The 24,445-nt window shown below is 42.1% G+C and overlaps 2 protein-coding genes and 1 pseudogene across 3 annotated transcripts; all 3 read left to right on the top strand.

Moving 5' to 3' along the window:
- Positions 1-1,488: 1,488 nt before the first annotated feature.
- LOC115592219 (tripartite motif-containing protein 16-like) lies at positions 1,489-3,191 on the top strand (annotated as a pseudogene).
- A 3,143-nt stretch (positions 3,192-6,334) lies between these two features.
- On the top strand, positions 6,335-11,847 carry LOC115592989 (tripartite motif-containing protein 16-like). The gene is made up of 2 exons (XM_030436307.1): positions 6,335-6,359; positions 10,298-11,847. Exons 1-2 carry the CDS (start codon positions 6,335-6,337, stop codon positions 11,104-11,106), a joined length of 834 nt encoding a protein of 277 aa, XP_030292167.1. The 3' UTR covers positions 11,107-11,847.
- A 3,985-nt stretch (positions 11,848-15,832) lies between these two features.
- Positions 15,833-23,287, top strand: LOC115592214 (tripartite motif-containing protein 16-like). Of its 2 annotated transcripts, XM_030434773.1 has the most exons (2): positions 15,833-17,579; positions 23,270-23,287. In XM_030434773.1, exons 1-2 carry the CDS (start codon positions 15,960-15,962, stop codon positions 23,285-23,287), a joined length of 1,638 nt encoding a protein of 545 aa, XP_030290633.1. In that variant the 5' UTR covers positions 15,833-15,959. The 2 variants fall into 2 exon arrangements, with proteins under 2 accessions (XP_030290633.1, XP_030290632.1); XM_030434772.1 differs by lacking the exon at positions 23,270-23,287 and having other exon boundaries at positions 15,833-17,639.
- The last annotated feature ends 1,158 nt before the right edge of the window (positions 23,288-24,445 follow it).

The following is a 24,445-nucleotide window of genomic DNA, read 5'->3' as shown; positions in this document are numbered from 1 at the left end:
TGAAGAGAGCTTCAGTTTTCAGCAGTTCCACTTAAGAGAAAATTCCTCCCTGAACTTGTCAGATGGTTTTATTTTAATTGTCGAGCCCCAGAGAGGTCAACAATGGTGTTTGATAAGAAAAGAAAGACGACAAAAAAGCCAAAAAACAAACACAAATGTGTTATTTTTCCTCTGTAGTCACTTCCCACCTCTCAGTATTATCTCGTGACCCTTGCGAGGGGCCCGACCCCTAGGTTAGGAATCACTGCACTTAACTAGCTCCACCTTGAACATCTTCCACGGTAAAATGTACAGTATATATATGTCCTGTGTTGAACTACCAGCTGCTGTTTCTTTATGCAATATGCAACATGCAACGAAACGAAAACGATGGCATGGTCGAAAAATGTATATAGGAAAAATACCTTTTAATTACCCCCAACCTCCACAATGCAGGGAGCAAATATTTCTGAAAGTGAAAATAATATGCAAATTGTACAAAAGAAACACAACGTAAACGAAGCAACATGATTTATCTCTGTCTGGCAGTCTTGCTGTGTAACCACTGCTCAAAGCGCTTCACAATACATGCCACATTCACCCATACATTCACACACTGATGACAGAGGCTGCCATGCAAGGCACAAACTGCTCATCAGGAGCAATTTGGGGTTCAGTATCTTGCTCAAGGACACTTCGACATGCAACTAGGAGGAACCGGGATTCGAACCAGTGACCTTCCCATCACTCGACGACCCGCTCCACCCACTGATCCACAGCCGCCCCTGTCATCTGAATATTTCCACTTAAACAAAACAAGTCATTTTGCCACACAATCAGCATGAAAATAATAAAATATTTGTATTCATGGTCACATGACCCAAGAGATTCGCATCTCACTCTTTTTAAGGGCGGAAATGGTTTCCCCCCGTTTTGCCTCCATGGCCGAGGACATGGTGAGTGTGGACTAATTGTGTGAGTGTGTATAAATATGTATAAAACTTGATCACGCTACCAAACAGTTAAGGAATGAATTGCAGGATGTCTTTAATGCTGTAGAGTTAAACGGGTCGTAGAGCTGTGTGTCAGGCGTGGGTGTGCTCCTTGCAGCCAGCGGTAACACAAAGCAATATGCATTGTGTGTATGTGTGTGTGCGCTGCCCACAGTTAGTGACGGAGCTGCTCTGTCACAACTGTAGTATTGTATGGTGATCAATAAATGAGCTTCAGCCTTTACAGGTTGATACATCAGTTTTAACAATCTAATCTTACTTTAGATACATTCAAGTACATTTTGCTGATGATATCTCTGTACTTTTACCTATTAGAGTTAGAGAAATATCAGCAAAGACTGAGTAGTCAAGAAATAATTTACAACTAAAAACTTTGATGTTTTCAAATGTGGAGCAAGTTAACCACATCCTCTTCTGTCTGCTTTTCTTGAGGCGTCATTCTAACTTCACTTATCAGGAAGTGAAGCTCAGACAGTTGTTGTCACTGAGAGGTGAAATGGCGCAGAAAGCAGTTCAGCTGCATCAAGAAATAATTTCTTGTCCAATCTGTTTGGATCTACTGAAGGATCCGGTGGCTACTCCCTGTGGTCACAGCTACTGCAAGAACTGTATTAATGATCACTGGGACACAGAGGATGAGAAGAGGATCTACAGCTGCCCTCAGTGTAGGAAGAGCTTCATACCGAGGCCTGAGCTGCTGAAAAACACCATGTTAGCAGCTTTAGTGGAGCAGCTGAAGAAGACTGGACTCCAAGCTGCTCCTGCTGATCACTGCTATGCTGGACCTGAAGATGTGGCTTGTGATTTCTGCACTGGGAGGAAACTGAAAGCCTTAAAGTCCTGTTTGTTCTGTTTGGCCTCTTACTGTAAGAAACACCTGCAGCCTCATCATGATGTGGCTCCATTAAAGAAACACAAGCTGGTGGAGCCGTCCAAGAAACTCCAGGAGAACATCTGCTCTCGTCATGATGAGCTGATGAAGATGTTCTGCCGTACTGATCAGCAGTGTATCTGTTATCTCTGCTCTGTGGATGAACATAAAGGCCACAACACAGTGTCAGCTGCAGCAGAGAGGACTGAGAGGCAGAGAGAGCTGGAGGGGATTCGACACAACATCCAGCAGAGAATCCAGGACAGAGAGAAAGATGTGAAGGTGCTTCAACAGGAGGTGGAGGCCATAAATGGCTCTGCTGATAAAGCAGTGGAGCACAGTGAGAAGATCTTTACCCAGCTGATCTGTCTCATGGAGAAAAGACGCTCTGATGTGAAGCAGCAGGTCAGATCCCAGCAGGAAACTGAAGTAAGTCGAGTCAAAGAGCTTCAGGAGAAGCTGGAGCAGGAGATCACTGAGCTGAAGAGGAAAGACGCTGAGCTGAAGAAGCTCTCACACACAGAGGATCACAACCAGTTTCTACACAACTACCCCTCACTGTCAGCACTCAGTGAGTCTACACACTCATCCAGCATCAAGATCCGTCCTCTCAAGTACTTTGAGGATGTGACAGCAGCTGTGTCAGAGGTCAGAGACAAACTACAGGACATCCTGAGAGAGACATGGACAAACATCTTACTGACAGTGATGGAAGTGGATGTTTTACTGCCAAAACCAGAGCCCAAGACCAGAGCTGACTTCTTAAGATATTCATGTAAAATTACACTGAATCCAAACACAGCAGATGCATATCTGTTATTATCTTAGGGGAACAGAAAAGCAACATACATGAAAGATGAACAGTCATATTATGATCACCCAGAGAGATTCACTGGGTGTCCTCAGGTCCTGAGTAGAGAGAGTCTGACTGGACGTTGTTACTGGGAGGTGGAGTGGAGAGGGAGACGGAGAGAAGGTTGTGTAGCAGTCGCATGCAAGAATATCAGCAGAGCAGGGAGGTCAGATGAATGTAGATTTGGATACAATGACAAATCTTGGATGTTAATTTGTTACACATACAGATATAACTTTTATCACAACAAAGTCAGAACTCCTGTCTCAGGTCCTCGGTCCTCCAGAGTTGGAGTGTACCTGGATCACAGAGCAGGTATTCTGTCCTTCTACAGCGTCTCTGACACCATGACTCTCCTCCACAGAGTCCAGACCACATTCACTCAGCCTCTCTATGCTGGACTTCAGTTGAACTGGCCTGGAGACTCTGCTGAGTTTTGCAAACTCAAATAGACATTCAAAGTTATTTCAGGGTCAGTGGATTAAATTGTGTGTTTCATTTCTTTAGACTTGTTGTGTTTCCATCATTGTTGCTGAGAGCTGATTGTTGTGGCATTCCTTCACTGCACACAGATCACCTGTCAATCAAACATTGTGGGCGGTACTTTGACGTCTTCTTGTTGTTCTGTAAATGTTGGACTTTCTTCAGGCAGCGCTCCTTCCTATCTCCATGTTCTGCTGTTTTGAACAAAGGACAGTTCAGATTTTGATTCTCTTCATATTTTGTTCTGTTTACTGATTTTTCCATATTTTCAGGTGTGAGGCAACTCGTCTGTGACTCGTGCTAAAGCTTTGTATGTGTCAGAGAAAAGAGAAATTAGTTGATTTGAAAATGTTACCAGTTGATCAATCACTGAAAATCTACAGAGGCTGTTTATATTAAGATCAATTTAATTTCGAGAGTCTGTATGACGTTGCACATTAAGGTTAAAGAACTGTTATGTAACATTTTACTCAAATATTCAATTCAATTAACAATTCTGTCAAGACGACTATTTTTGATTTTATATGAATTCAATTGTGAAAACAAAAGTTACAAAATAAAGTGATTTCCATCAGTATCTACAGTATCTGGTGTCATTATTTAGAAAGAAATTCATACAGATTTTTCTTCCTTCTGCTTCTGTTTGGTTCATTGAATATATTGAAGTGTAATCTGATCTTAAATCTGTTCTGAAGGAAATTCGCACTGAATTGTTCAGATAGATAGATCAATAGATGGATAGATATGTCACAGGGGTAAGGTAATTTTATTGCGTATTTTAGGCTCCCAGTGTTTTTAACTTGTAACATTTCTGTTTTTAGTGTGTTGTTTTAATTGTGAATTTTTTATTGCATGAATTGTACACTGTGAGTGTGTTGTGCTTTTATTTTGAAAAGCCTTACCCCGGCTGTGACACCCCCTCAACACAATCAGCACACCTGAGAAAACGGGATTGGCGAGACTTTAAAAAGGATCTAAAGTAAGCAGAAAACAGGAAAGAGAAGAAACGGACACAGAGACGGCGTGACAACGAGGGCGTGAGGGCGAACGGCGGATGCAGAACGGTGGGCACCTGGGACGGCGGCACTGTGACACCGAGCGCCGTAACACCGAACGCCGTAACACCGAGGGCACCAGAACGCCAAGAGGCGGGTGCTTGGAACGGTGAGCGCCAGCGATGCGGAAGTGTGTATCCTGTTAATGCATCTGTGGTTTCTTGGTTTCAAACAACTGCTCTCTCGTCTGATTTTAAACTTCACAATCTCACAATCACCTTTTTAATCATTTTAACTTTTCAACACACACTCCTGTGTGTTACAGATAGATAGATAGATAGATAGATAGATAGATAGATACTTTATTCAGCCTGAGGGAAATTTGCGTTCTTTGTTGTGTTCTGTTCTGAGTGTTACATAGGGTCACTACACGTCCGCACTTTCAGGGACAGTAACTCTTTCCAAATGAGAGCTATGTAGTTTTGGAGAAGTCAGAATTTTAATACTACTAGAATTTTAGTGAGGTACTATAGCAAACTCAGATTTACATTGTGTTACACTGCCTCACACGGGGCACCATGTGTGCTACATCATCTTCCTACATTAATGGGGAGTTTTTGGTTAAATTTGGCTATAAATAATAATTGATGATTATCAGGGATAATCATTAATTATGATAACTTCTAAGATCCAATTCATATCATATCACCTTTGGGCACCACCCTTTAAGAAGGGAAAAGATAGCCAATTCACCAAATTAGTCTCAGAAAAAGATACTATACTTTCATTTTGTGATTCTGATTAATAATTTACTCAATAACTACAACCAATATTACCATAACGGCTAGTAATGGTCAAAGGATTTTGGAGTCCTTGACAAAGTAGAGGTTGGTAACATTTACTCTTGTACAATATTAAGTAGACAGCATGAAGGTTCAAACATATTTTACTTAACACAAAGATGAAAACACACAATCTAACGAATATGTACTATATACATGCCTGTGTGCTTTTGTGACTGTGTGTGTGTATATATGTCTTGAAGAACACAGAAACAATGATGGTTCTCACAACATGTGCTCACTGATTCGATTTCAAAATACTCCTCTTGACCTTCAAGGCTCTCCATCACCTGGCCCCACCCTACCTGTCTGACCTCCTTATCCCCCATCACCCCTCCCGACCCCTCCGATCCTCCTCCACTCTCACTCTGACCGTACCACCATCCAGACAGAGCCTTCTCCAGAACAGCACCCCGACTATGGAACTCTCTCCCCCAACCAGTCTGCGACTCTCCCTCACTTTCCACATTCAAATCCCGTCTAAAAACCTACCTCTTTTCTCAAGCCTATGACCTCCCCTACCCATAACCACCTACAAACTTGTGAGAGAAACGGGAGCAACAAACAAAGTGTTGCATTTATAGTGCAGTTGGTTTCGGTTACCCTCAAATGAGCCCAAAATCTTGCAGGTTTGAAACTTGTATTCAATAAACTTGGTGTTCTGTGACAACCTCACTGACTCTGTGTCCTGTATTGGATTTTCACAGCCAAATTCACTCCTCCTCATACTCTGCAATATGAAATAAGTTGTTGACACAAAAAAGATAATAATAAAAAAAACCACAAAAGTTGTATAGAAATATATAAGCAATATTTTCCCCTTTTTTTCAAACAAAAGAAGGGTGTTTCGGGGCTATATACGCTTTCCATTTTTCCCACACTTCCTTAAATGTATGTTGCTGGAGCCTCAATGAAAAGGTGATTCTTTCCATTACAAAGATTTCATAGATGATATCATACCAGCTCTCCATAGATGGAGCATTCGGTTGGAACCATTCCTTTGTAATTGCTTTTCTGGCAGCAATAATTAGGATACCAAATAAAAGTTTTGTTTAAAAATTTGTAGAAGTTGAATGTAAAAGGCCAAAAAGGAGTTTGTCCCTTTTGATTTTAATTGAATTTTTGTTCCAAATATAGTAACTAATTCTGAGTAAATCTTATGCCAGATGACACTATTACAGACAAACAGACAATACTGCTGAAAGAAAAAGGCATAGACCAGCACGATTTCCATGCTGGTCTATGCTGGCATATGCTGGTTAGTGCTGGTTTGGTGCTGGTTTAGCTGGTGGACCAGCATGATGAAGCTGGTCCACCAGCAAGGTCCCATTAATTGTGATGGCCTACCAGTATAGTCTTGCTGGTGATGTTGCTGATGAAGCTGGTCGCCAGCATCCAATGCTGTCTTTGAATGAGAGGTGCTTGTGGTTCCTTGGCTGATAATCCAAGCAGGAGAAGGTTGTAATCCCAGTGTTGAACAATGCTGTTCCTGCTGAGCAAAGTCTGATGGGTGAAGGAAACAGCTCCTTTCCTTTGCAAGGTAGCAGCTTGGTGCTTGGTGTTCCTTGGATTGCATAGTTAGCTGGCAAGCTTTGCGTTGCAGCTGCTAGTGCTAACTAACCTGGAATACTAGCAGGACCTTGTGTCTTTGCTGTGAGGTGAAGTTATTTTGGCTTGCTGGAGATGCAGCTGGCAGCTCTCAGCAGCTGTTAGGCCCAGAAAAATCCAGGAGAAGAGAACTTGGGTGCAGGTAGCCCCATGGTCACCCTGACAAATAGTAGCTCAAAGCTGAAATGGCACCTAGATGTTAAGACTAGAGAATTCTGGGAAACTGAGTTCAGTTCAGAGTCCATTTTAAAATCCACAGTGAATCCCTCCATCTGTGCGCCCCAACAATGTATTTTTTCCATCAGTGAATAAACAAGCTGTTCTCAGAGGAAAACATCCAGAAAACACTTCATGACGCTAGAATGGTGGCAGGGTCCCGAACATATAAACAAAGTAAAACAGTATCAATTGTATTGTCCTTTAAGGTCAGTTTGTTTATTCAGAAACAGATGAAGATCTTTCTCTTCTCATCAACATTTCTTCACCAAAACTACAGAGTGCTCTTTTAATTGAAGCTTATATGGCGAAGTTTCAGGAGCAGGACCACACCTCAACAGCGCCAACTTCCGATATTCCTATAAATAACCACCTGACCCTCTCCTCGTCTTCGCTCTCATATTCTGCGCCCCTCCCCCCCACCCAATTTCTCTCTCCATGTTTCTTCTTTCCTTTCTCTCCTTCGTAGGACCATGAGGGGGTCCGTCGCTGCCAGAGTGCGGCGGCGGATTCTCTACAGAGCTTCCCCACAACGCACTCGAAGAGCTCGAAGAACCAAGATCTTCAACGTTTTCGTTTTCTCTTTCTTTCATAATAAATCGTTTAAACGTATCTTGTTGAAGGTGTGGTCCTTGCTAGTGAACTGTGCGTTAATACCAAAGCAAAAACTTCTTTGACTTTTTGTTATTCGGCTGGTAGAAACCGATACGATGAAATATCCTCAGGTAAAAACATTTGCTGAATTAACAGGAATGTCCAAATAGTTAAGAATGTGATGTAGACAGCATTTATCAAAGTTTATAAAGTCTCCTGACATTAATAACTTACCAAACTGAGCGATTTTTAAAGGGAGTCTGGTGACTTTCTACACAGGGTTTAAAGAAGTATTATTCATTGGTGACTGTTTAATGTATTTGTAAAGTTTTATATGTTTACTATTCATGAAACGTTGTCTTCTTTGGTATATTGAATGTAAATGATTAAATAAGCCGTAGTAGTGAGTTTAAACAGCTGCTGCGATGTAAGACGACCCGTAGACTCAGAAATAAACAGGCTGGTACTGAGGTGCTGCCACAACATGCCCATTTTTATATAGTTGTATTTTGCACTAGTAGAGTATCAAATCACTTCCTCCACCAGTTTCTTAGAAGAAAGTCTCACTGGTCTGCAACTCAACACCAGAACGGTGCTTTGGCTCCATCATGTGCTCATGAATAGTCTGACAAGTACTGTCAGCTGTTTTTAACCAGGAAATGAAAAGTGAACAGAATCAGAGGAAGAGTTAGAGAAACATCAGCAAAGTCTATGCCTCAATGTAATAGGATTCAAAAAAGAAATAATGAGACTTTAGGAGCTTTTAAGCAATATTTATGTCAAGATGACTGTCATTGATTGTATATGAGTTGATTTGTGAAACCAGAAGTGAACTATAAAGTGAAGTCCATCAGTATCTACAGTATCTGGTGTTATTATTAAGAAAGTAGCAGTTCATAGAGGTTTTCCTTCTTCCTCTTCATGTTTGTTTATTTAGTTTGATTAGGTAGAAAAAAAATTGACCAATTGACTGTTCTTTTTAACATTTCTTCCTCAAAAGTACAGAGTGCTCCTTTAACTGTGCGTGAAAAACCATGGTGATTGAATGGAAGTCTCAATTAATTAAGACAGATTTATCAAAATAAGTGAGGGTTTTCCTTAATCCTGCTTCATGGAAAACCGCCCTGGTGAAGATCCCAATACACTACAAAGCAGTCAAACAAACTGACCTGTAATACTGCTATACCAGCTGCTATAACAAAACATAAAACCACTGTAGATTGTTTTATTTGACAGCCTTAGTTACTTACAGTTACATGTACAATGTTTCCACCATTAAATAGTAAGTTTTAATTTTTTATCCTGTAAACGGAGAGTTATTTTGGAGACAGCTTCAGTTTTAACCAGTTCCACTGAAGAGAAATTTCATCCTTGAACTTTTCCTTTGGTTTTATTTTAATTGTCGAGCCCAAGAGCGGTCAACAATGATCTGTGATAAGAAAGCAAATACGACAAAAAAAAAAAAAAGATGAAGACAAATTTGTTATTTTCCTCTGTAGTCACTTCATGACTTCTCAGTTTTATCTTGTGACCCTTACGAGGGCCACGACCCCTAGGTTGGGAACCACTGCAATGAACTAGCTCCACCTTGTGCAGCTTCAACGGTAATATATATATATATATATATATATATATATATATATATATATATATATATATATATATATATATATATATATATATATACATATATACATACATATATATATATATACACACATATATATATATATATACACATACACACACGCACACACACATATACATATACACACACACATATATACTTTAACAGATTCTTTACAGAATCAGAAGAAGACATAGGGAAATATCAGCAAAGCCTGAGGAGCAAAGAAATATTTTACAACTAAAGGCAAAGGTTAACCACATCCTCTCCACTCTGTTTGTCTTGTTTCCGTCATTGTTACTTGAGGTATCAGGAAGTGAAGCTCAGACAGTTGTTGTCACTGAGAGGCAAAATGATGCAGAACGCAGTTCAGCTGGACCAAGAAATAATTTCTTGTCCAATCTGTTTGGATCTATTGAAGGATCCGGTGACTATTCCCTGTGGACACAGCTACTGCAAGAACTGTATTAAAGACCACTGGGACACAGAGGATGAGAGGAGGATCTACAGCTGTCCCTCAGTGCAGGAAGAGCTTCACACCGAGGCCTGAGCTGCTGAAAAACACCATGTTAGCAGCTTTGTTGGAGGAACTGAAGGAGACTGGACTCCAAGCTGCTCCTGCTGATCACTGCTATGCTGGACCTGAAGATGTGGCCTTGTGATTTCTGCACTGGGAGGAAACTGAGAGCAGTTAAGTCCTGTCTGCAGTGTGTGGCCTCTTACTGTGATAAACACCTGCAGCCTCATCATGATGTGGCTCCATTGAAGAAACACAAGCTGGTGGAGCCGTCAGAGAAGCTCCAGGAGAACATCTGCTCTCGTCATGATGAGGTGATGAAGATGTTCTGCCGTACTGATCAGCAGTGTATCTGTTATCTCTGCTCTGTGGACGAACATAAAGGCCACGAAACAGTGTCAGTGGCGGCAGAGAGGACTGAGAGGCAGAGAGAGCTGGAGGGGAGTCGACACAACATCCAGCAGAGAATCCAGGACGGAGAGAAAGATGTGAAGGTGCTTCAACAGGAGGTGGATGCCATCAATGGCTCTGCTGATAAAGCAGTGGAGCACAGTGAGAAGATCTTCACCCAGCTGATCGGTCTCATGGAGAAAAGACTCTCTGATGTGAAGCAGCAGGTCAGATCCCAGCAGGAAACTGAAGTGAGTCAAGTCAAAGAGCTTCAGAAGAAGCTGGAGCAGGAGATCACTGAGCTGAAGAGGAATGATGCTGAGCTGAAGAAGCTCTCACACACAGAGGATCACAACCAGTTTCTACACAACTACCCCTCACTGTCAGCACTCAGTGAGTCTACGCACTCATCCCGCATCCATATCCGTCCTCTCAAGTACTTTGAGGATGTGACAGCAGCTGTGTCGGAGGTCAGAGACAAACTACAGGACGTCCTGAGAGAGACATGGACAAACATCTCGCTGACAGAGAGTGAAGTGTATGTTTTACTGCCAAAACCAGAGAACATGACCAGAGCTGACTTCTTAAGATATTCATGTGAAATCACACTGGATCCAAACACAACAAACAGAGAGCTGTTATTATCTGAAGGGAACAGAAAAGCAACAAGAGTGAGTCAACAACAGTCTTATTCTAGTCACCCAGACAGATTCACTCGGTGGTGGCAGGTCCTGAGTAGAGAGTGTCTGACTGGACGTTGTTACTGGGAGGTGGAAAGGAGAGGAGTAGTTGGTGTAGCAGTTGCATACAAGAATATCAGCAGAGCAGGGTACTCAAATGAAAGTTTGTTTGGACACAATGACAAATCTTGGAGGTTATTTTGTTCCAGAGACAGTTATAACTTTTGGTACAGCAAAGTCAAAATTCCTATCTCAGGTCCTCGGTCCTCCAGAGTTGGAGTGTACCTGGATCACAGTGCAGGTATTCTGTCCTTATACAGCGTCTCTGACACCATGACTCTCCTCCACAGAGTCCAGACCACATTCACTCAGCCTCTCTATGCTGGACTTCAGTTTGGCTGGTCTGGGGTCTCTGCTGAGTTTTGTGAACTCAAATAGACTGAAGTCATTTCAGGGTCAGTGGGTTAAATTGTGTGTTTCATTTCTTCAGACTTCATTGTTGCTGAGAGCTGATTGTTGTGGCATTTCTTCACTGCACACAGATCACCTGTCAAAATGTTGTGGGTGGTACTTTGACGCCTTCTTGTTGTTCTGTAAATGTTGGACTTTCTTCAGGCGGCAATCCTTCCTGTGTCTGTTCAGCCACGGAGGCTCTCGCTGCTCATGATGACTTCAGTTCACATGATCATAATCAATAAGGAGATGCTTCATTATTTGCTTGTACATAGCTGAGATTCTGCTCCAACAAACTGATTGTGTGGATGAAGTGAATCTGTTCATGAAATCATTGAACAAGAGTCATTTAACAGACTTTACTGATGGGACATATGAACAAAGTGGAAAGTGTGTCAATGTTTTGCTGTTTTGAACAAAGGACGGTTCAGATTTTGATTCTCTTCATATTTTGTTCTGTTCACTTATTCTTCCATATTTTGAGGTGCGGGGCAACTCGTCTGCGAATCGTACTAAACCTTTGTATGTGTCATAGAAAAGAGCAATAAGACTTATTAACAAGGTGGATGAAAGAAAACAGAGGTCACAGGTGATGGAATTTAAAGATTTAGTTGATTTAAAAACTTCTTCTTCCTGCTCCTCTTTGGTTCATTGAATGTGTTGAAGTGTAACCTGGTGGTAAATCTACTCAGAAATAAATTCTCACTCAGGTTTGGGATCGCTCTCAGACATTTTTAAATGTCCACATGTTCTTTGTTGTTCTTTGTTGAGTGTTAAATAGGGTGACCACGGATCCACCATTTCAGGGACAGTCCCTATTTTCAAAAGAGTGCTATGTTGTTATTAGAATTAAAAAGAGGTGATAATACACACTCAGAAATCTACTATTTTACACTATGTCACATGGGGCACCATATGGGGTACTTCATGCAACATAAAAGGGAGTTTCAGGTTAAATTTGGCTTTCAATAATAATTAATGAATATAAAGAATAATTATTTATTATGAAAACTAATAAGATCCCATTCATATTATATCACCTTGGGGCACCAGACTTGATGAAGGGAAAAGATAGCCAGTTCACCATATTAGTATCAGAAAAATGTCCTAAGCTGTCAGTTTTTGACTGATTAATTAATGACTTAATAACTACAACCAATATTACCATTGACAGAGTAGAGGTTGGTAATAATATTCACTCATGTGAACTATTAAATAGACAGCATGAAGGTTCATAAACATTTGACCAAACACAAAGATTGAAACACATGTACTATACACAGGTGTGTGTGTGTGTGTGTCTTTAAGATCAAAGAAACAAAGGTGGTTGCTCACACCATGTGCTCACTGATATCACATGTGGATATGATGTACTGAAGCAGTGTGTGTGTGCGTGTCATGTGAGGCCATATTATAGAAGATGGCTAGTTGCATGCAAAGACCCTGAGTCTGTGTGAAGCATAATTCAACTAGCATCAAATTAGCCATGTAGAAAAACAAACTACCAATGACCTGACCTGAGATAACAATAACACCAAAACAGTGAACAAACACAGATTGAACACATTTGCATTCCATCAACCAGAGTTTAAAGTCCTGTGCCTAGTCATGCCATGCTACGCTGTATGCTATTTAGGCCCAGTTCAACGTTACCAGTCCTTGAAGGAGATGTGGTGGTGGTTCCTGGGCTGATAAACCAAGCAAGAGAAGATTGTAATCCCAATGTTGAACAGTGCTGTTCTTGCTGTCCAAGGTCTGATGAAAGACTGCAGGTGAAGGAAACAGGTCGCTCCTTTCCTTTGCAAGAATAGCAGCTCAGTGCTTGGTGTTCCTTGGATTGAGTGGTTAGTTGGCAAGCTTTGCGTTACAGCTGCTGGCGCTAACTAAGCTGGAATACTAGCGGGACCTTGTGTCGCTGCTGTGAGTAGAAGTTCTTTGGGGAGTGCGGCAGGCAGCCCCGTGGAGAGAGAGGTGGAGAAGAAAAGGGCTGGAGTTTTGACTATTTGGTCAGTGGGAGGTCTGTCACCCTGACCAATAGTAGCTCAAAGCTGAATTTGAACTTAGGTGTGAAGACTGGAGAATTATGGGTAACTGAGGTCAATTCAGTCCATTTTGAAATCCACAGTGAACAACTTCATCTGTGGAACCCAACAATGTATTTGTTCCACCAGTTAATAAACAAGCTGTTCTCAGAGGAAAACAAGGTCCCAGAATGCTGATTGAAGCTAGAAAGGTGGCAGGGTCCGCATCATATAAACAAATTAAAACAGTGTTGTGGCAAAGCAGCGAGGGTGTACTTTACTTGGTCACGTTAAATTTAAATCCAACAACGCCAACTAGGGGAATTTCGCCCCCAGGAAATATTTAGATGGATACCACCACTTGGTATTACAAAGAAAAAGGTCACAGGTTCAAAGTCACTGAGCAGAGACGTGCTTCCAAAAATAGACAAGTTTATTAATATTTTTTGTACACAATTCTCTAAAACAAATTTATATACAGTCTGGTGGGGATTGTTTTGTAGCCTGTATTGCACAGTTACCCTTTGGCCCTATAACTTTCAATTAGTAAGGGTATAGTTAGCAGGGCTGTGGGCCTTCCAGCGCAGGTGACTACCTGAGAGAGAGGGGAAGGGGTCCAATGAGACACACCAAACGTGAAAACCCACACACCGTCAGAGCACACCACACTGCACGATACTGCAAAGGAAAGTGAAGGGGACCACCACCAAATTCAGTCAGCCACCCGCTAAGGCCCAACAGCTCCTGTCACTGACAAAAAAGACAGCAAACGTTAGTAAAATCAAGTCCACCACACTAAAATAGAGCCGGGCTGCCACCACTGGGTACAACTGTGCTCCACACAGACACCACGACCAATGGGCTAGATTAACACTAAGATAAGGAAAATATAGACACAATTAAACACAGGAGGTTACAACAAAGAAATAATGAAAAATAATCAATGAAATGTGACTGTACAAAACGACCCAACGGTCCTGTCCTATTTAAATAAAAATCTAAATGCTCCTTTAATTATGCTCAGCATAGAGCGAACAGCCAGAGCGGAGCAGTCACAGCACAGACAGAACAGCGGAGATCCCAAGCGAGCAGACGGCTCAGGGTTGGAGATAAACCACCTGGCGTGGTGTACAGCTTGGCCGGAACGTTTCAAGCGCCACAGCCCCGTCAATAAGAGTAAGAGGCACCGGGGATGAAGCGCAGCAGCTATCACTCAGCAAAGCAACGCCGAGCGCACAGGCTCTGGGCCACACGTTCCCATTGTACCAGCCGGTGAACAGGCCAGCTCTTATGATCTCAGTGAGGAAACACGATCCGACATACACAGCTTCTGAAACAACCATGCCACGCCAGACCAGATCAGACCACGCCGCCAACACGGAAACCAGGCTCCATATGACAGGGAAGCAGACACACATCTGATGAGGAAGGTGTGCACCTACATATAGGTCTGCGCAGCACCGCCCCGCAATCAAGTTGATTGAATTCCTGCCTACAGCCCGGTGGCACTTGAAGGGATAGTTCGGGTTTTTTGAAGTGGGGTCATATGAAGTACATATCTATAGTCGATCTGTTCCCTACCATAATCACCAATCAGCACAGTCTCAGTTTGGAGGAGCAGAGAGCCGCTCCAGCCCAGAGGCTCAGCTTTGTACTGCAGTGAATGGGGTCCAGAGAAAAAGTGATATTAACCACCTAAAACAAGGCTCACCTAAAAAAATCTATAACAGTTCAAGTGTACGTTGTTCACACCGCTTTACATCGCTGTCAGACCGGCCTTTCTTTTGGCACTACATTTTCTGCGTAGGGATACGGAGGTTCTACGGTTGAGAAAATGTAGTGCCAAAAGAAAGTCCGGTCTGACGGAGGAAGGTAAATTCAAATACATACCGGAAGGTTTCCAATGCAGTGGCCCCGTCACAGAGAGAGACACAGGGGATGAAGCGCAGCAGCTATTGCCACAATCAGAGCCACCAAGTTATTTAATTTGTGAATAACAGACAGCATAAATACGACAGACAGACAATGAGCAGGCCTACCTCAGCAAAGCAACGCCGAGCGCACATGGGCTGTTACGCCCAGGCCGTTATGCACAGCTCTGGGCCACACATTCCCAACACACTCTCTCCAGCCGGCATACAGGCCAGCTCCACTGCAAAGCAAGAAAACCAACCAACACCGTAAATATGCCGACATAGCAAGAATGGCAGAGAGGTTTACCTTGTGATTTTAGTGAGGAAACACAATCCGAAACACACAGCCTCTGAAACAACCACGCTATGCCAGACCACGCCACCAAAGCAGAAACCAGGCTCCATATGACAGGGAAGCAGACACATCTGATGAGGAAGGCGCGCACCTACATATAGGTCGGCGCAGCACCGCCCCGCAATCAAGGTGATTGAATTCCTGCCTACAGCCCGATGGCACTTAATGCAGGAAGAAGAGAGGGGATTTATTCTGCAACACCAGTAACCTTATGAGAGGGCATTTGACAAAGGGAGTAAATGGCCATTTTGCCACATGAGGCTTCGTTGTTAAAGAGGAAACAAAGTTCAGATTCACAGAGCTGCTCCTTGTCCTGGACTGAGTCACAGTTCCATCAGCCCTCCCTCTTCTTCCTCCTCTCACACAGCAGCTCCACTCTGTTAGTATATTTCCTTGTTCCCTCCCTTTAGATCTACAGATTGTGGATGGGCGTAACTGAGCTGACAGGTTTCATTCCCTAAACAAACACGACCTGTTCGGGTCAGCGCTCAGAGTAGTGTCAGTTATCAGGAAGTGAAGCTCAGACAGTCGTTGTCACTGAGAGGTGAAATGGCGCAGAAAGGAGTTCAGCTGGACGGAGAGACTTTCTCTTGTCCGATCTGTTTGGATCTACTGAAGGATCCGGTGACTACTCCCTGTGGACACAGCTACTGCAAGAACTGTATTAAAGACCACTGGGACACGGAAGATGAGAAGAGGATCTACAGCTGCCCTCAGTGCAGGAAGAGCTTCATACCGAGGCCTGAGCTGCTGAAAAACACCATGTTAGCAGCTTTAGTGGAGGAGCTGAAGAAGACTGGACTCCAAGCTGCTCCTGCTGATCACTGCTATGCTGGACCTGAAGATGTGGCCTGTGATTTCTGCACTGGGAGGAAACTGAGAGCAGTTAAGTCCTGTCTGCAGTGTGTGGCCTCTTACTGTGAGAAACACCTGCAGCCTCATTATGAATCACCTACATTTAAGAAACACAAGCTGGTGGAGCCGTCCAAGAAGCTCCAGGAGAACATCTGCTCTCGTCATGATGAGGTGATGAAGATGTTCTGCCGTACTGATCAGCAGTGTATCTGTTATCTCTGCTCTGTGGAGGAACATAAAGGCCACAACACAGTGTCAACTGCAGCAGAGAGGACTGAGAGGCAGAGAGAGCTGGAGGGGAGTCGACACAACATCCAGCAGAGAATCCAGGACAGAGAGGAAGATGTGAAGCTGCTTCAACAGGAGGTGGAGGCCATCAATGGCTCTGCTGATAAAGCAGTGGAGCACAGTGAGAAGATCTTCACCCAGCTGATCCGTCTCATGGAGGAAAGACGCTCTGATGTGAAGCAGCAGGTCAGATCCCAGCAGGAAACTGAAGTGAGTCGAGTCAAAGAGCTTCAGGAGAAGCTGGAGCAGGAGATCACTGAGCTGAAGAGAAAAGACGCTGAGCTGAAGAAGCTCTCACACACAGAGGATCACAACCAGTTTCTACACAACTACCCCTCACTGTCAGCACTCAGTGAGTCTACACACTCATCCAGCATCAAGATCCGTCCTCTCAAGTACTTTGAGGATGTGACAGCAGCTGTGTCAGAGGTCAGAGACAAACTACAGGACGTCCTGAGAGAGACATGGACAAACATCTCACTGACAGTGACTGAAGTGGATGTTTTACTGTCACAACCAGAGCCCGAGACCAGAGCTGACTTCTTAAGATATTCATGTGAAATCACACTGGATCCAAACACAGCAAACACATATCTGTTATTATCTGAGGGTAACAGAACGGCAACAAACATGAAACAACAACAGTCTTATTCTGATCACCCAGACAGATTCACTGGGTGGCGTCAGGTCCTGAGTAGAGAGAGTCTGACTGGACGTTGTTACTGGGAGGTGGAGTGGAGAGGAAGAGGAGGAGTTGGTGTAGCAGTCGCATACAAGAATATCAGCAGAGCAGGGAGCTCAGATGAATGTGGGTTAGGATTCAATGACAAATCCTGGAGGTTATTTTGTTCCACAGATGGCTATAACTTTTGGTACAACAATGTCCAGACTCTCATCTCAGGTCCTCAGTCCTCCAGAGTTGGAGTGTACCTGGATCACAAAGCAGGTATTCTGTCCTTCTACAGCGTCTCTGACACCATGACTCTCATCCACAGAGTCCAGACCACATTCACTCAGCCTCTCTATGCTGGACTTTGGTTTCACTCGTCTTATGGAGTCTCTGCTGAGTTTTGTAAACTCAAATAGACTGAAGTCATTTCAGGGTCAGTGGGTTAAATTGCATGTTTCATTTCTTCAGACTTGTTGTGTTTCCATCATTGTTGCTGAGAGCTGATTGTTGTGGCATTTCTTCACTGCACACAGATCACCTGTCAATCAAACATTGTGGGCGGTACTTTGACGTCTTCTTGTTCTGTAAATGTTGGACTTTCTTCAGGCGGCGCTCCTTCCTGTGTCTGTTCAGCCACGGAGGCTCTCGCTGCTCCTGATGACTGCAGTTAACATGATCATAATCAATAAGGAGATGCTTCATTATTTGCTTGTACATAGCTGAGATTCTGCTCCAACAAACTGATTGTGTGGATGAAGTGAATCTGCTCATGAAATCACTGAACAAGAGTCGTTTAACAGACTTTACTGACGGGACGTGTGAATAAACTGGAAAGTGTGTCCATGTTTTGCTGTTTTGAACAAAGGACGGTTCAGATTTTGATTCTCTTCATATTTTGTTCTGTTCACAGATTCTTCAATATTTTAAGGTTTGGGGCAACTCGTCTGTGACTCATGCTTAACCTTTGTATGTGTCAGAGAAAAGAGAAATTATGAATCATGAAAGAAAACACAGCAACAGACAGTTTATCAGGTCAACCATGATGAAATTTAAAATTTAGTTGATTTGAAGACGTTATCAGTTTTGTGTAAAGACAGAAATCAGCTGAACATCTACAGAGGTTTATATTAAACCAAATTTAATTTTGAGAGTCTCTATGATGTCATTCATTAAGGTAGATAAACTGTGATATAACATGTTACTCAAATATTCAATTTGATGAACATTTATGTTAAGTTGACTGTTTTTAATTGTATCTGAGTTAATTTGTGAAAACAGAAGTAAACAATTAAGTGATGTCCATCAGTATCTACAGTGTCTTGTGTTATCAAGCAAGGGGCAGATCATACAGATTTTTCTTCTTCCTTCTCCTGTTTGGTTCATTGAATGTGTTGAAGTGCAACCTGGTGGTAAATCTACTAAGAAATAAATTCTCACTCAGTTTTGGGATCACTCTCAAAAATGTTCACGTGTTCTTTGTTGTTTTCTGTTGAGTATTACATAGAGTGACCACAAGTCCACACTGTTAGGGACAATCACTGTTTTCAAATGAGTGCTATGTTGCTTTGGAGAAGTCAGAACTTTAATACCTATAATTACAATGGCATTGCCTCACACGGGGCACCATATGTGGTACTTTGTGGTCCTACATCATGAGTGATTTTTAAAGGGAGCCTGGTGACCTTCTCCACAGGATTCAAATAAGTATTTTTTTATTGGTACTGTTTACTGTATTTGTGTAATTTTAAGCGTGGACTGTTAATTCAATGTTCTCTTCACTCGTATATTGAATGCTTACAGTAGGAGTGAAATGTGATGCAGGTTGTGACAACCTCATATGCTGTTGCAGACTTTGGCCACATGGTGGCAGTGTTGAGCAGTGTCATTGAGTCATTCAGTGCATTCTGGTCTTTTCTTCCTGTTTGGACAACCTGGAGATTTGACCTGTGTCTGTAAATACAAACATATCCTGTGAAATACTCTGGTACAAACACTTCAAAGACGTCATCTGTCCATATTTCGACCCTCAAAGACCTGGAACAAGTCTTTGGGGCGCCTGACTCTCCTGTATTTATTCAGTGTTTCCCCTCCTTATTCAATCAGTAAGCATCAAGTGTCAAACATCATTTAATTCAGGGGAAGCTGAAGTTTCAGTCTGACTCATTTCAAGTCTCATGTTTACATTTGTTTTCTCATTTTTCAGATGAATTCACAAGAATTTTAAAAACAATTGCCATCTGAAGTCCTGCTGGTCAGATGAAACACATATCAACAGGAGAGCAGTATTTGACACAACACCAGAGCTCTACCTGGTGCTTACCTTGGTTTCTAAAACCCTTATCGCCAGGATAAAAGTGAGCTGAGTACATTTCTGCAAAACCACAGATGAGAACTTGATGCTCAGCTTTCTCTTTCTCTCTCTTCTATTTCTCTCGCTGAGCTGATGCTCTGGATACGTTTAGGCACAAAAACCACCTGATGAGGATCAGAAAATATCTTGGTTTGAGTCCTCCTTAAAAACACAGAGTGGTGTCACACTAACAAATGTTGAAACACAGACATTCCACTTCACTCCAACTCCTGATGTAGAGGTCAGCTGATAAACCTGTGATATGAACATGATATGACATGATTTTGGACAAATGTCAGCATAGTACATAGAAGAAGAAGAAGAAGAAGAAGAAGAAGAAGTTGACGATGAAGAAGTCGACAATGAAGAAGAAGAACAAGAAGAAAGAAGAACAAGAAGGAAATGAAGAAGAAGAAGAAGAAGAAAATGACGAAGACGTAAAAGAAAAAAGGAAGAAGAAGAAGAAGAAGAAGAAGAAGAAGAGTTTCAACATTTCTCCCAGTTGTTCCATCGTTACCTGGGGATAGTGACCGGGGGAAACAGTGCCTCTTCAGACTCCTTCAGAACGACAAGTTACAGCAGAAAAGTCAGTGGAGTTCCAACAAGAACACGAACATGTTTCCAGTCTGTGTGGAATAAAAGAAGAGCTGAGAACAAAACAGCTGTTGTTTTCAGATTCTGCTGTGTTTCTGTACAAACCTGCACTCACACATTCAAACATTTTGTGTTTGAAGATGTTAAATTTGAACCATTTCACGACCTGATGTCTTATAAACTCCACCTCATACTGCACAGTGAAGGGTGGATGTACGTGACGGTCAGAGTTACAGGTATGTAATGAAATATCCACCTGAACAATGAGCTTTGTGAAATCCTTCTTTTGTTCTTCACATTTTTTTTTTACCTCTCAGTGCTTCTCCGTCTGTCACAGAAATTATTCATAATTTTCAATCAGCCATTCGTCTCTGTTTAACAGTAATTGAATTTTGATACGAGGGCAATTATTCACCATTTAAGGTTATTTGCATTAATTTGAAATATTAATGGGTTCTTTTGGGTGAGAGAAGAGATGAGTATTTGGTCACAGAGGAGCTCCACCACTCCAGGCAAATATCCACTGACATTACCCAGCATCCTCTGCTCCGGCAGGTCGAGAGAAGTGAGTCCACGGATGTTTCTCTTCTAACTTCAATCTAACCACGATTTCCTCATTTGATCTCCTTTTTCCTTCTCACACTGGCCTCTTCTCTGTTGGCTGACAGATACTAAAACTTAAAAACATCTGCAGCTCAAATTGAAGTGCTTTTTTTGGCTCAATGTTCAACCTCAACAGAATAGATAAGTTTGGTTGAGGCACAAAAACTCTTTGTTAGGGTTTGGAAATATCATACTTAGGCATAAATACCTGGTTATTTCAATGCAAACACGGCTACAAATTGCTCTGATGTCTAATCAAAAATATCCAGTTTAGTTGCCTCTAAGAAACCTGCAACTTCTCCACATGCCTTCTTAAAAATGTCCAGTTTATGGCTGCAAATTGTGCCGATACCTCATCAAAAATGTCCGGTTGTCTCGTTGAAAATACCTGGTTTCATGACCACAAACACAACCAGAAAATGTCCTGACATCTCAATAAAAATATCCAGCAATCTGACTGAAAAACATTCTGATGTCTTCTCATGAATTTCCCTTTTTGTTGCCAGCTAACACCGCTCTAAAATGTCCCTATGTTCCACTAAAAATATCTAGCTTTTGACTTCAAACTGTGTGAACATCTCAATAAAAATATCTGGTTTTGTTGACACAAACAGCTGGAAAATTCCCCAACTCCTTGTTAAAAACATCCAGTTTCCTGGCTGAAAATTGTGAATATTATCTCATTGAAAACACACACTTTTGATGCTAATGACACAAATGGAATGTGACCTGAAATCTCACCTAAAACATCCTGTTTTATTGCCACGAACATGGCTGGAAAATCTCCCGACATCTTATTAAAAACATTCACTGGTTTCACGCTTATATTGTCAACATTTATTCTGCCGATTGGGTGGAACCACTTTATAATACAACATGTCTTCCTTGTAGGGTCCACGTTGCTCCTGAAAACACTGTGGTTGGAAGAACGACTTCCCAACTCAGGAAATGGGGGGAAGATCTGAGCAGCTTGTGAATGCAGTATACTGTAAGTAAAGCTTCACAGAGCTGCTGGCACGGCTGCAGACTCTCTCTTCTTTTTTTTTTTCAATTTCCCTCCAGGTACCAGATGATAATAGGCAATCCTGTGGTGTTACATTTTCCCCTCAAATTTCAAGTATAATGAGATTTTGGGGGCTGGACACAGGGAGGTCAGAGCGGCTGTGAGATAAGGACAGATTCGTTGGAGAGAAGTTGGTCTCGGTCTTGAATAAAGGCTCAGAGTGTCAGACGTTACAGCCCAGATTGATTTGACACCCCGATAAGATATTCAGGAGGAGGACGGCCAGCTCATGAAATTTGCAGATCCTGATTGAATTTAGGATATTTTCATGAAGGCCATGTGCTGTGTGTGTGTGTGCAGGCTGTTGTCGGCTCAGATCGGGGGTTGGTGGAGGTGGTGGTGGTGGTGGTGGGGGTCGGATGTCTTTCTCAGCTGTTCTCCTCCTCTCTTGATTTGAGAGAGGAGGGAGCGACTCCTCCACCCATCAGTGTAGGTGCTCTCTTACATCAAGCAGACAGATATTGGATCTTTCTCTCTGTCCGGTCACGCTCGACTATCCTCAGCCTTTGTACATTTTGACAAACCTCCAAGGTTTCAAGGAATCCAGGTTCTCCCCCCCACCCACCTGCCAACCACCACCACCTCCATCACTGACAATTCTGAATGGAAAATAGCGAATCCCTTATTGGTTGGCAGCACTTTTAAGTAAGATACATTAAAATGTGAGTAGTTACTGAGGAACAAATCAGGAACGACTTGATAGTTAATGAATCGTTAATTAATAATTCCTTATTAAGTGTGATTTCAGGACTGTATGCTATAAATGATGAGTTACTGCAGAACAGACTGAGAGATTCAACATTAACGACTCATTACGTAATAATTCAACACACTGACTAGTGACGACTCATTTTATACAAACAGAAGATAACTAACATGATGACGTAACACTGACAAGTTTCTTTTTCTTCTGGTGTGGCAGAAATACTCTGCTGTATGTTAAAGCTCCCAAAAAAAGAAGACATCTTCAGCCCTGATGCTGCATTTCTTCCATGATCCTACCATGAAGTATTTAGTACGAGAGTTTGTGAAGTCAGAACGATTCATTTTCATGTCCTGAATCTGCCAGAATCCACCTCGAGAAAATGAAGAAATCCCGCTGACTTCACCGACTGAAAGACGTCGGCTGATATGCAGATGAGGGCCGAAGCGGATACTTTCCCCTCCTTTAACTTCTCCGTTTTAATGTATCACCTTGAGCTCCACAGGGCATCCTCCCAGGAGTCCCTTTGTCTATGAATGCTAATGGGATCTCTCTATGTTAATAATAAATAGCTGCTGATAAAATAATAAATTCCTAATGTCCCTCTCAGACCTTTTTCTCTCCTCCCTCCGTCTCAGATTAGTTTATCAGGGCTTCGCTGCCCCAAACACTCTGGGCTTAATTATTTAAAATGCCTGAAAAATTCATACCCTTCTTTTTTTGGGTGCAAAAGCCATCGTTCAGCCTGTGAAAATTTGGGAAAAAAAGAGGCATAGAGGGGATGAAATATTCAGCAGCGCGCAGGCCCTTCAATTATTTTTCAGATGCATGAATGTTAAAAAACACATGCAGAGTGAAATGAGCATTTTAAGGCGGAATAATTCCTACAGCAGTCTAATCCAGCACTGTCAATTATTTAGAGCTAAATCACCCCACCGACACTTTACACATTTATGTTTAATCACATTCAGGGAATTTGGATACAATCACTTGGCTATCATTTGTTTTGTTGTTTTTTTTTCACCCTGAAGCATTGCAATTAAGCGTAAGAAATAAAAGTTTGAAGATATTTTATGCTGACAAATAAAAAAGAAAAATTACATTTAAAAGATTCTCTCCAGCTGGGAGTCGAGTCCAGAGCTCCAGTTTGTTACTGCACTGTTAGCAAACACCGGACACATTCTCACAATAAACTACTATGGTTACGCTTTTGCAATGCATGATGGGTAGTTGTTTTGATTTAGATGGTCATTCTGAAGCGACCATAAAAAAAGAAGAAAATACTGTAATAAGGATACAGCACCATACAGTAAGTTAGCGATAGAATATTATAGTTTTACAGCATGGTACACATGCTAAAACGCTAACAGAATGCTAACAGACTTACATGCTAATAGGCTAACAACAGGATTAGAAGTGGTCCAATAACCTATACAGGCTAACAGGTTTACAGACATACAAGTGGGTTAACAAGGTACACAAGCTAACAACAGGCTAACAGGTTTACAGACATACAAGTGGGTTAACAAGGTACACAAGCTAACAACAGGCTAATATGATAACAGGCTAACAACAGGCTCACATGTCACTGATCTAGAAGACGTCTACAAGGCACATATGCCAATAGGCTAACATTCTTACGGATTAGCATTCTAACAACCGGATAACAACAGACAATCAGGCCTAGAAATAGTTCAACAGGGTCCACATCATAATGGGCTAATAGCTAGCAAAAGACAAAGTGGTCCAATAAGGTACACGTGCTAACAACAGGCTAACGAGCTCACAGGCTAACAACAGACAAACAGGCCTACATGCTAATTGGCTGACAGGCTCACATGCTTACAAGCAATATGTTGAGTTTAAGTGAAAACATGGTACATCGCTGTAATATTACTGTCATTTTATT

Source organism: Sparus aurata, chromosome 12, assembly GCF_900880675.1.
Source record: "Sparus aurata chromosome 12, fSpaAur1.1, whole genome shotgun sequence".
Classification (NCBI taxonomy): domain Eukaryota; kingdom Metazoa; phylum Chordata; class Actinopteri; order Spariformes; family Sparidae; genus Sparus; species Sparus aurata.
This window is presented reverse-complemented; position numbering and strand designations above follow the sequence as displayed.